The sequence below is a fragment of the Camellia sinensis genome, chromosome 4 (genome assembly GCF_055761805.1).
Source record: "Camellia sinensis isolate YWXY chromosome 4, ASM5576180v1, whole genome shotgun sequence".
Classification (NCBI taxonomy): domain Eukaryota; kingdom Viridiplantae; phylum Streptophyta; class Magnoliopsida; order Ericales; family Theaceae; genus Camellia; species Camellia sinensis.
The window spans coordinates 164,051,974-164,064,394 of NC_138964.1; the positions used below are offsets into that span (position 1 = coordinate 164,051,974).

The window sequence follows — 12,421 nt, forward strand, 5'->3', positions numbered from 1 at the left end:
GGTAAAGACACTTCAAATTTCATCAATGCATCATGAATTGGTATGTAACGACTATTGACACTATGGACCCGACATAACGTCCGACCGAATCCGAGCAATCTTACTTATTTTCCTTACGTCGGTTTCATTGGTTTTAAGCTCATTTTGTTAGTCCTTTCCATTCTTTAATAAATTTGTCCCAAGCGATGATTAAGTCCACTACACGAGAAGAAATGTCAAACGAGAAGTGATCTGAATGATGAAAGAGGGACTACGCCTTGACGATGAACCTTCGAAGTGGTTAAGCCAATGAGCACAGGTCTCTTTCCCTTGCCTTGAATAACCATCAATCCTTTGATATAACTCTCAAACAAAAAGAAAAAAGTGAGGTTGCAGACATGATTGTACAAGATTGATTTGAAGAATAAGACTTCTAATATGAAAACCAAGTAAAGAAAAACTATCAACTCAAATGGCTTGATGTCTAAGGCCTAAACAAGCAAAGCCATGAGGACTTACAACATGATAGGCAAAGTATTCAAAGCATGAACCAATTAATTGAATTAAAACAAGTCTAAACAACCCCTAATATGTAAAAACCAGTGGCTAAAATTATGTTTAAAGAGTACAAAAAAGATAGGAAATAGCAAAGAATCACAAGGCTAGTGAACAAGAGCAAAGAGAGATGGCTAACCCCTCCATTTTTGAAACCTCAAACCATGTCTTTTTAGCCTATTTTGAACTCTGAAAATTAGTTTGAACACTAAAAAAAAAGTGTAAAGACAAGGGTGTGAGCTATGAAGTAAGGTGCAAGAAAGAGTATTAAACCTTTCTACCTTTGGTAGCTATTCAAACCCAAGTTCCAACACTTGAAATAGATCCAAAACAATAAAAAGACACAAGAAATTGAGGATAAGAGACAGATATGAAAGCAAAAGAAAATGTGGTAAGCATATACCTCTTAAATAGAACAAGCTCTTGTTGTGGATCAAACTTGGTCCAAGCACACTCTCAAGCCTGAATTATGATTCTCAAGGCTTAACCAAGGCTCTAAGGCTTTGCTCTAAGGTTGTATGTGGTGTATAGATATGTTTTAAGGGTGATAGGTTTGCTCAAAGGTGGCTTGCACAAGAAAAAGGGGCTCTCAAGTATGTACATAAGCTCTTTGGAAATTGTTCAACCCTCAAAATAAAGATATAACCTCATATTTATAGAATTTGAGCAAAATAGGTCGAAAATATCTTCAAAAATAGACAGCAAGCGGGCTCCCACCCAGAATAGTGTTTATTGTTACCAAGGCATGGCCGGCTCCCGATGAGGCACGGTTGGCCCCAATGTGTTGCCCTGTTTCTCTGTTTCAAGCTCAGTGTAGGGCGACATAATATTCAAAAAGGGGCCTCTGAAGTATAAATAGGAAGGTGTTGAGACTATTTTCAAGGCTTATCCTCAGATTTCTTCGTTTGAGCATTCGAATCACAGACAATGTAACTTGCATCATCGAGTGCACAGAACAAAGCGCCCGAGTCTTACGAGTGGTCAAAAATGGGGTGTCCACAATTACCATCAACAACATGCCCTAATTATGCTCAATAAAAGGAATGGAGGTGGTGTTTCCTTTCAGTTTATGAAGTAACTCAGAGGTGAGTTTTGCACCTGTTTTAGTAGTTAGTAGATTTGGGTTCCTTATCATAAATGTTATTTATTGCAGAATAAGGTTTAAGAGCTTTACAAGCCTTCTACAGAAGAAGGGTCAACGTCTATCAAAGATGATACCATTGTTCAAGCGTTTGGTCCAGACCGGCGTGGTAGTGTAAAAGGGCTTGGATTTGGAGCATTGCCATCGAAAGTTGATGCACAAGCATACCAAAATCAAAATATGAGACAACTAAATCAAAAATTGCTGCTCTTAGAACAAGAACTCCGAGAGATGAAAGCTGAAATGTTAAAAGGAAAAAGGCAAAATAAGGTTTTAAAAAAATGAACAATGTGACAATATATGTTATATATATTAATGTTTCATAGTTGTTCCTAAAAAAAAATCCAATTAAAACTTGTAGGAACCAAGCGAAGATGCAACAGGCAAGAAAAATTCTCATGGGGAAACCCAGGTAGTTTTTTCTAATTTTTTTTTTTTTTTTTCCTAATTTTATGAAAAAAAACTACACAGTCCATAGACTTCTATTTAAATTTAGGAGTAATTACAGTTTACCTTCTCGTGGTTTGGTTCAAAAACACATAAGCTCTCTTATTTCTCTATCTACTCTACCACCAATACCCCCTCCTATTGCGAAAAAAGCTTAGACTTTCACTGTCTACAGCTTTGGCACTTGGGGCTATGGGTACTTCACCTACTTTAAGGTAAGGATTGTTATTACTTTAAGAACTTCTTTATTATTGAGTTGCTCAATATTAGGATGCATTTGAGGATTGTTATTACTTTAAGGACTATTGTACTCAGAGTTAAACATGTGATAGAGATATTGAGAGCAATGTTCTCAAAACAAAAATGGCATGGTGCGCCTGACAAACCTCTTTCAATAGTCTAGACCTATAACTTGGATAAGCAGCATGTACATGAATGGGAAATCATTGTCCAACTGTCCATGTTGAATTTTTCACTTTAACTCAAAAGATTAGAGCCACCAAAATTCATAATGACTAATTTGTGAGTTTTTTTGGATTATTTATATGGGAAAAGATTAAAAGTTCACTGACTTTCAACTTGTGAAAATCCACTGTTCCTTATTTTTATAGCACTAGGTGAACAAATTTGTCTTCCTATAAAATTTAAATATTTTTTACTTCGGTGCTTCCCATCTTAGATATAAGGATATTTTACAAAGTTTGTAAAAATAAAAAAAAAATGATTAATACTTGAAGGAGCCAAGCAAAGGGGCAAATGAACACTCACATGGAGAAACCCAGGTAAACTTGCACATTTCTCATGGTTGTGCTTTTGCTTGCTTACTTTTCTACTCAAGCTTGTCATTTTGCATATGGATTACATTAAGATTCTAAATTTAAGTAAATAAATGCTTCTTGCCATTGTATTACAATTTTTTTAAGGTGAGGAAAACGGTAGAGGTGAACATAGGGTGCATGGAGGTGGTGAACATAGGATGCCCTCACAACAAAATATTTGGGTAAATTTTGTATGGCATTATTAATCTACTCATTTGCATTTTTCTCATGCTTTTGCTTTTGTTTGCTTGCTTGCTTTTCTACTCAAGAGCTTTTGTCAAATTTTCATATACATCCCACATTGTCTACTAAATTTGGATAAACAAATATAACTTGATATTATATTACATTTTTTTAGGGTGACAAAAACAATGACGACGATGAAGATATTTTGGTAAATTTTATATGACATTAATAATAACTTTAATTTTGTCTTCAATTCATTAGCTTATCTTATGTATTGCTTTCATGATAATTGCATGATGCAAATGAAACTGGAAATGGTGGATCATTGAACAATGCCAAATGCAAATTGTTGAATTGGGATGAAACAAAGGTGGTGGTTGCGGAAGGCACAATTGCATCAACAGATTCTAAAGCATTGGTACATCACGTGCCTCTTGGCCCTGGGTGTTGGAAAGTATGGCTTAACCATGTCATAGTCAATGCGCCATTGTTTCACCCTAATTGAGAGATGTTTGTGCTTGAGGATGCTATTGGAAGCACTGTTGCTTGGTCAACCCATTTCATTAGCTTTGACTTTGAGTAGAACTAACATCTATGAATAGTTTTTGAGGATTTTGATGGATAGATTTCTATAATTTTTGAATAGCTTTGGATAATGTTTACAAACTTATATGTGTACAGTTTTGGATGGTTTATAACTTTTTGGATAATTTAGAACTTATAGATAGTACTTTTGGATGTTTTTGAACTTGCAGTTAGGTTTTGGATGTTTCGAATGTATTTATTGACAATTTTTGAATGTTTATAATTTATAGATATAGTTTATTTTTTATGGTTGAAATAATATTTTGGTGGTTGATTGATATTTTGTGAAGCTTGTTTGTGATATTAGATTGTCCAAGACAGGTCAAATAGAACCTACTGAATTAAAAAAAAAAATGCACATTGTACGGCAAGCAAATTAGGTCATTATATGAAATATTCCACAACATTCCATGTACGCCGTGGTATGTTCTACTTATCTATGATAGGCTGAGCAAGTCATTGTATTATATATTTTACGGCGCACAATCAGCGTTGTTATTTGTCCCACCAAATAACGGTATGCAAAAGTGATCGTAGAAAAAGTAACAACGACGTACAAAATCGGCTGTTAAATAGTTTTTAACAGCGTACTATAGCATATTGTAGAAAAAGTAACAACGACGCACAAAATCTGCTCTTAAATAGTTTTTAACGGCGTACTATAGCATGTCGTTGAAAGTGAATGACTTTTCAAGATTGGTCATAATATGACGTGTCACTGCACGTCGTAGAAGTCACGTCGTAAAAACCCTTTTTGTTGTAGTGAGTATAATACAAATGATTGGTAGGCTAGTAGATGCTAACTTAGTTGGGATGTACTTGACATATAGTGATACAATTGCTCTACTATCATCAATAATCTACACTAATTTTATTTAATGATATAAATTTTTGTAATATTTTATTTCATTTTGAAATAAAAATTATTCATTCAATAAATGTTATATAATTAATTTAATATTGTAATATTAAGTTTCATTTTCATATATATAAAATTATTCATTTCGAAAGAAAAAAATTACATAATTGTATATTTTTTTAGTTATAAGTTCACAAATAAAAAAACATAAGTCATATATAATTAAATTTAAATACCACCGTGAAACATAATCAAACAAAACATCTCATTAATCTTTAACTAAAATACTCTAGTATAATTTTTCTTTTATTTTTTATTCCTAATAAATAATCTACATAAATGATATATTTATTGTTCATTTTTTTTAAAAATAAAAAAAAAAATAACTGGGCCCGAATGATCCGGGCCGGGCCGGGCCAAACCATCGTCACATCTGTAAACCTCGCACAAATGAACAGCTCTCCAATCTTTTTGTAATATGGCTAATGTTCATGACAATGAATAATTGCTCTATCATGTCACTTTAAGCCCCGTTGAGTAGAGTTGTGGGAAAGTGATTATAAATTATAACTTAACAAATTATAATTTACAGCTGTGAGTATAAGCTGGTAACCTGTTTGGTGTAACTGTGGGATTATAGATTTAAGTTACAGAATAGTGTTTGGTAAATAAGCTGTAAAATAGCTTTTTCTGTATAATTGACTTTTTTGCCCTTATATGATATAAAAATGATAATTTTGTCATTTTTTTTTCAATTTTAATTTTAAAAATTATTTCATTAATAAAAGTTAATATAATTAGTATCAATTAATATCAACTAATATAAAAAACATTGATACACTTGATAAAAATGTAACAGTAGTAATATTGTAATAATTTTTTTCCATTATAAATTAATTAGAATCAATTAATTGCTTAATCAGTATCAATTAATACTAAAATTATTAATTAGTATCAATTAATGGCTTAATTAGTCTGAATTAATACTAAAATTATTAATTAGTATCAATTAATATTAATAATTAATTTTTATTAGTATCAAATAATATTAATAATCAACAATTGTTATTAATTAGTATCAATTAATAATTAATTCATTACAAAAATATACAATATTAAATTTTTTTGACATTTATGATTCTGTTTTTATTAAATTTTTTTATTACAATTAATAATATAACAATTGTTATTTATCATCAATTTATCAATTTATATTAATGTATCAATTTTGTCCATTTTTTTTTATTATTATTATTATTCATTTTAATTATTTTTAGTAATATCTCATTTTTTCTTTATAGTAATGTATCATTATTAATGTATCATTATTATTCTTTATATTAATGTATCAATTTATATTAATTTATCAATTTACATATATTCATCAATTTATATTAACTTATCTATTTTTCCATTAATTAATATTATCAATTAATATAAATTACATATATTCATCAATATTAATTTTTTTCATCAATTATTACATAAATTACATATATTAATATTATCATTTATTATTAATTTTTCCATCAATTACATATATTCATCAATATTCTTATTAATAGTATCAATTAATATAAAATTTTTTCATTTTTTCATTTTAAATTAATTAGTCTCAATTAATTAGCATCAATTATTATTTTTTATTCATTAATTATTTTGCTTTTTTTATTAAAAAAGCACTGAAAAACCTAAAAAAAATAAATAAAGAAAGAAAACCCTAGCTCCGACGGGATGAACCGGCGCTAGGGTTTCATTCAGATCGCGATGGCAAATGGGGCAGATCAACCGGCCCTAGGGCAGATGGTGCAGATCAACCGGCGCAGATAGCAGATCGCGATGGTGCAGATCGCGATCGCAAAAAGGGAGACGGGTTCGCGAATGGGGAGAGATGGTGCAGATCAACCGGCGCTAGGGCAGATGGTGCAGATCAACCGACATAGATGGCAGATCGCGATCGCGAAGAGGGAGACGGGTTCGCGAAGGGGGGGGAGAGACAGAGAGGGGGGGAGAGACAGAGAGAGAGAAGGAGCTCGGTCGCCGAAAATACATGCTCGCCGGAAATCGCCTCTCTCGTTTGTGTGAGAGAGGAAGAATGAGTGAGAAATGGTTTACATAGTGGCATTTTCGTTATTACTTAAGTTTTGGAGGGGCATTTAAGTCATTTTGCCCCTCCTCAAACAGCTGAGCGCATAAGTCATTTTTTTAAGCACCTCGCGAGCAACTTCAACTTTTAAGCCGAATTTGGCTTAAATTAAGCCATAATCTATGTTCATAAGTTGTACCAAACACACCATAACAGCTTAATTTAAGCCAAAAGTTAATTTAAGTTGAAATTAAGTTCTGCCAAACACCCACTAAATAACGCCCATGCCAGTGACTATTGTGAACCAACGGTACTACATTCTCAAAAATAAAAAATAACCCTTAATTAGTAAATGGAAAATGTCTCGTAGCTCAAATTTTGTGGCTCAAAAGTGGCTCAAATGGCCAAAACGACGCCGTTTTGGCCATTTTTATATTGTTCTGTACTCAAAACGACGTCGTTTTGGCCATTTGAGTCACTTTTGAGCCACAAAATTTGAGTTGCGTAATGTGTGTTTGAAAGGAAGAAAATTAAGTATACAATTAAACTTTGACATATTGTACAAAGTAACTATCTCGAAACTTGAACCCATAATTTTAAAATTATTAAGTCAATATTTTACCATTAAATCAATAGTCATCCTACTACATTTTCAAAAATAATGTCCAAAAAATCACCTCGAATGAAAATTGTATAAACCAGAGAATATAGTAATAGCTCATAAGTAAACTACACATCACATTTTATTTACACTACACTCTTATTTTTCTGAGTTAATTTTATGGCAAGAATTCCAAGTCTCTGTATCCTTTCTCGTTGTGGGCCTGTGATATTTACTATACGAGGTATCTTTCCTCATTGAACAAACAAACCTTCTTTCGTACTCACCACCATTCGGTCTCTTAGGCCCAAAAAAAAAAAAAATTATTGTCAAAGATTCCGACTTTTCAAAAACATAACTAAACAAAACTTTATTTTAATATTCAACCTAAGGCTTCCAAAAAAACCTTAAATCGTCATTAAAAAACATCCCTTAGCTAGTTTCCGACAGCAATACAAAATCTAAACACAACACAACCCATCATTTTACATATAATAATTAAACAATTATCCAAAGTGAATAAAGATCACTCATTTTTTACTACTGCTTCTCTCTCAATTCAGCTTAATTCTTTAATGGAAGGAACTCGAAGAACTGGTATGGAGTGAAGTCGGGGTTCATGGCAGCGAGAGAAATCTCTGCAGTCTCGTCCTTCTCAGTGATGTTGCTCCGACGGGGAAACAGTTGGAGGGTTTGATCATCCCTGGGAGTGGCAGGTGCTATGAACATTTTGAGGTCCTGATGATTATGATGAGTACTCTTTTTGAGCTTTGCTGGGTCCATAGTAATACTAGTATTAGTATTGGTGTTGTTTATGAGGTGGGTTGGTAGAGGTGAGCAAGATGAAGGCTGCATCATTTGCTGCCACATTGACATAGCATTCCTGCTTTCTGCAAGGTTCCTTCTCTGATGTGATAATTTTCCTCCCTCGTACAACTGTACCCATCTATGATCTGTTATACATTCTTCTACTGCTGTTTTTGCTTGCCCCCCTTGTATTGTTGAAGCATTTTTCTAATAAATATTAGGCATGCAAAAAATTAATTACATAATATGTGTTTGACTGTCTATATCACTCAAAAGCATATATATGTCAGTTTTTGTGAGTTTTTCTGTATATTTATCTATGGCTGGTATATAGAGATAGTTATATAAATTTGGTTACATGGGATAATTTGAGAATAGAAAAAATTATTACATAAATATCAAGTCAAGCCTCTTTGAATAATAGAATATATAAATAACACTTATTTGGATACACCTTATTTTTGTTTTACAAAAAATATTATACACAAAAAAGTATTAACACAAAAACAAACAGTGTGATGGAGATTTATCATGAATACGGTACGAGTAATTGAATAATGCTAATAATAAAATTTGACCACACTATGTCCGCCTAACATTTTGTTTCCCATATCAAGAATGGACCCACGAGAAACCAAATTCTACTGGGTCAGTTTTGTCTTTTCAGAAAGGAATATTAGGGGTGCCCCATGCCCAAATAATTGGTCCTAAAATAAGAGAACCAGACAAAAAAGAAATTAAGTAGGTGTTTGGGAAGTTGTTATTTGAATAAGTTATTTTAGTTTTTAATTATTTTAGTAAATTAAAATTTTCGTGTTTGGGAAGATAATTTAATTTTTTTTGTAGCGAGATGTGATATTTGTGAAAGAAAAAATAATTATAAATTTGATATGACATTTTGTCTTATTAATTATTTTAGTCTATTTTATCTTTTTATAAATTTTAGCCAAAAAAAGGCTAAAATCCAACTTGCCAAACACCCCCTAATGCCGTGTTTGAATTGAACCCTTTTCATTTCACAACAAACAAAGATTTTATTGCTTCCTCTAGATACCTATCTTCCTTTTAGTCATGCATGTATATAATTATGAATAAATCTGCAATACAGAGATCAATTTTGTAGAATTTGATACAAAATGCATATGAATGAATAAGATTTTTCATAAATAGAGTCTCATAAAAACTCACTCATTCACATGTATTTTGTATCTAATTTTATGATTAAATTTATATACTTGCATGAACTAATAACCATATGGCTATTATTACATCATTAGTTGATTGTAATAGTCCTCAAAAGTTAGTGGCATGACAAGTTAAGTTTTGAAGTAATACGATAATGATGATCTATTTTTATCATTATCTTAGCAATATATATTAGTGGTGAAATCTATTATATTAATATTGTGTTGACAAAGAAAATGATAAGAATAACTTGATATAAAATTGTGGTAAGTCTAGTATTATACGAGTTTTTAATTAAAGACGAATTACAAACAGTTCCAATAGTTTGAAACTCATGTCACTTTAGTCCCTGACTTTTATATTGTGACACATTTGATCTTGAATTTTGAATCTTGTTTCAAATAAGGATAATTGAAGATATCATTACTTAATTTCAAGAGTAAAATCATCAATTTGATAAAATATAAATTTATTTGACAAAAATAAATGTCAAAAAATATTTTTAAATTTTTAAAAATTATTTCTACCCACCAAAGATAAAACTATGTAAAATTGATAAATCTTTTAAACATTTTTATTTATTTTTTTATTTTTTACCAAATTAAATTTTATTATGTATTTGAATGATGATCATGTAATAAGTAGTTGTTAAGATTTTAATGTGTAATCGATATATTTAATATATGAAATGTTTTTAGTTTTAAATTTTTTTGATTTAGTGGATTTGTTTAATAATGATATCAAAGTTGTCTCCATATTTGACTTTTGAAAAAATAGAAACTAATTTAATGATAATAAAAACAACCACCCATTACATGATCATCATCCAAACACATAATAAAAATTAATTTGGTAAAATAAATAAATAAATAAATGTCTAAAAGATTTATCAATTTTACATAATTTTATCTTTAGTGTGTATAAACAATTTTTAAAAATTCAAAAATTTGTTTTTGACATTTATTTTTATCAAATTAGTTTATATTTTTATTAAATTGACGATTTTGCCCATGAAATTAAGTAATGGTATCTTCAATTGTTCTTATTTGGAACAAGATTCAAAATTCAGAATCAAATGTGTCATAATTAAAAAGTTAAGAATTAGAGTGATACAAATCCTAAACTATTGGGATCGTTAGTGTAATTTAGCCTTTAATTAAAGGACTGTGTTAATTAGTGTATATATGAAGAAAGACAAAAGAGAGGAAAGTAGACCTCTGCAAATGTACTGCAGTTTATAGGGAATGCCCAGTTCTTGATCTGTTCAAAACCTGTCCTCCTACTTGCTTCTGTAGACAACCAGAAAAGTAATATTTGCATCTCAAATAAAAAACCGAATCAAAAAATAATTAAATCACATATCAGAAATCAAATATCAGTACTACTTTACATCTCTAACAATAATGAAATACAAGTCCATCATCATAAGACACTAGTAATGAATCATTCCCCATATGGTAACAGTATTTTTAATTATGGTAAAATTAGATAATTATTATTATACAGACAACAAATTATGCATTTGTTACCTGATTCTTCCTTTTCTGTGGCTTCGATATCGCAGTATTCTTGATGAGAGGCTGATTCAACTTGACGGCGGCGTTTGTGATAACGATCTCTAGCCTTGTGATTTTGGAACCAATAGAAAACATTCTTGCCTTCAATGTTGCCATATTGGCGAAGCTGTGCGGTAATATGATGAATTTGATCAGCAGAAGGTGTTCGAATCCCACGCCGATACAATTCTTCCAGTGCCTCCAACTGTTCTGGTGTTGGGTTCCATCTTGAGCTTACTACACTGACTTCTTGTCTATTCAACCACTTCCACTCTTTCTTGCTTTGTTCAACTTCTTCACCCACATTTACTTAAAATAAATTACACAAATTCTCATCAAACACTACAATACCCATTTGTTGTTGTGCAATTGTAGTTATAATCATTCAATAGGACAGTAAATAATAGAATAGGCACACAAGATATACGTGGTTTGATGGTTTATATCTACTTTCATGGCAGAGAGGGAGACCAAATCAATAAACTCAATAAGAATTACAAGAAGACTTTCAACTTCTCAACGCAGCTCTCTTTTCTGTAACACTCCCAAAGAAATCCTATCAGAATTTACAATATATATATATAACCTAGTCTCGGGGCCTAGGCCTAACAGTTTTGGCACTCTGACTCCATAAAAGCCATTACAGTAACATTAATACAAGACACCACCCTATATTTAACACTTGTGAAGAGAGAGAGAGAGAGAGACGAACAAATGGTGGTTTAATTCAAGAAGATGAGTATCATGAATAGGGCTTGAACATGGACTTGGAATAGAAGGTGTAGTTGGTAGAAATAGAAGTAGAAGTACCTGGGCATGGACAAGGCCATGGAATCAAAGGCCGGTGGTTCCCGCCATTGAATGAAACTGGTTCCGGGATGCTAATTAGTTCTCTATTATTCTTATTCTTATTGTATCCAATCATCCACATTGTGCTTGTATGTAGTTAGTTGAATGTGAAAGCTGCAAACATGTATAGCTTATATAAGTGGATAATTATATAGCAGTAGTTCCGAGTATCATATATTATGTGATGCTGTAACAGCCTAGTAGAAAAACTTTATAAGGGACATAATGTTGATTAGTTAGTTGACTGACAATGAATTAACGGATTATTATTCACCCACTAATGTATTTTTTTTCAATTCTTTATTTAAGAGAGTAAGATGTAGAAATGTCACGTAATATTTCATGACTATTTAATAATTTTCTTGTTGCATACCGAATACTCCCTCTGTCCCATAATATTAGTCCCTTATTCCATTTTTCATTGTCCCAAAATATTAGTCCCTTTTTAAAAATCAAGTACAAAAATAATATAAATTTCTCATTTTGCCCTTCTTTTAAATTCATAAATAATATAAAAAATACAATTATGACATTGATATTCCCAAAAAAGTGTACTATCAAAGGGTAATTTTGGAAAATCAAATTTTTAAAAGTACAATAATTGTACTACCAAAAAAAGTTGGATTCCCCAAAAGGGACCATTATTTTGAGACGGAGGTAGTAATATTTTTATTTTATTAGTAGTGCATTTATTTGAATAACATAGTGCATTTTGTTTATTGTGGATTCATATTGTGTCTATTTCGATAATTTAAATTATTTATTTT

The 12,421-nt window shown here is 31.1% G+C and overlaps 1 protein-coding gene across 4 annotated transcripts; it reads right to left on the minus strand.

Annotated features, from left to right (window-relative positions):
• Window positions 1-7,600: 7,600 nt before the first annotated feature.
• LOC114263511 (WUSCHEL-related homeobox 1) lies at window positions 7,601-12,027 on the minus strand. 4 transcript variants are annotated; one of them, XM_028204067.2, is made up of 4 exons: window positions 11,616-12,027; window positions 10,779-11,096; window positions 10,465-10,538; window positions 7,601-8,271 (listed from the first exon to the last, which is right to left on the minus strand). In XM_028204067.2, the coding sequence occupies exons 1-4, from the start codon at window positions 11,734-11,736 to the stop codon at window positions 7,822-7,824; spliced, it is 963 nt and encodes a 320-aa protein (XP_028059868.2). In that variant the 5' UTR covers window positions 11,737-12,027; the 3' UTR covers window positions 7,601-7,821. The 4 variants fall into 4 exon arrangements, with proteins under 4 accessions (XP_028059868.2, XP_028059867.2, XP_028059866.2 ...); XM_028204066.2 differs by having other exon boundaries at window positions 10,779-11,099; XM_028204065.2 differs by having other exon boundaries at window positions 10,779-11,114.
• Between the last annotated feature and the right edge of the window lie 394 nt (window positions 12,028-12,421).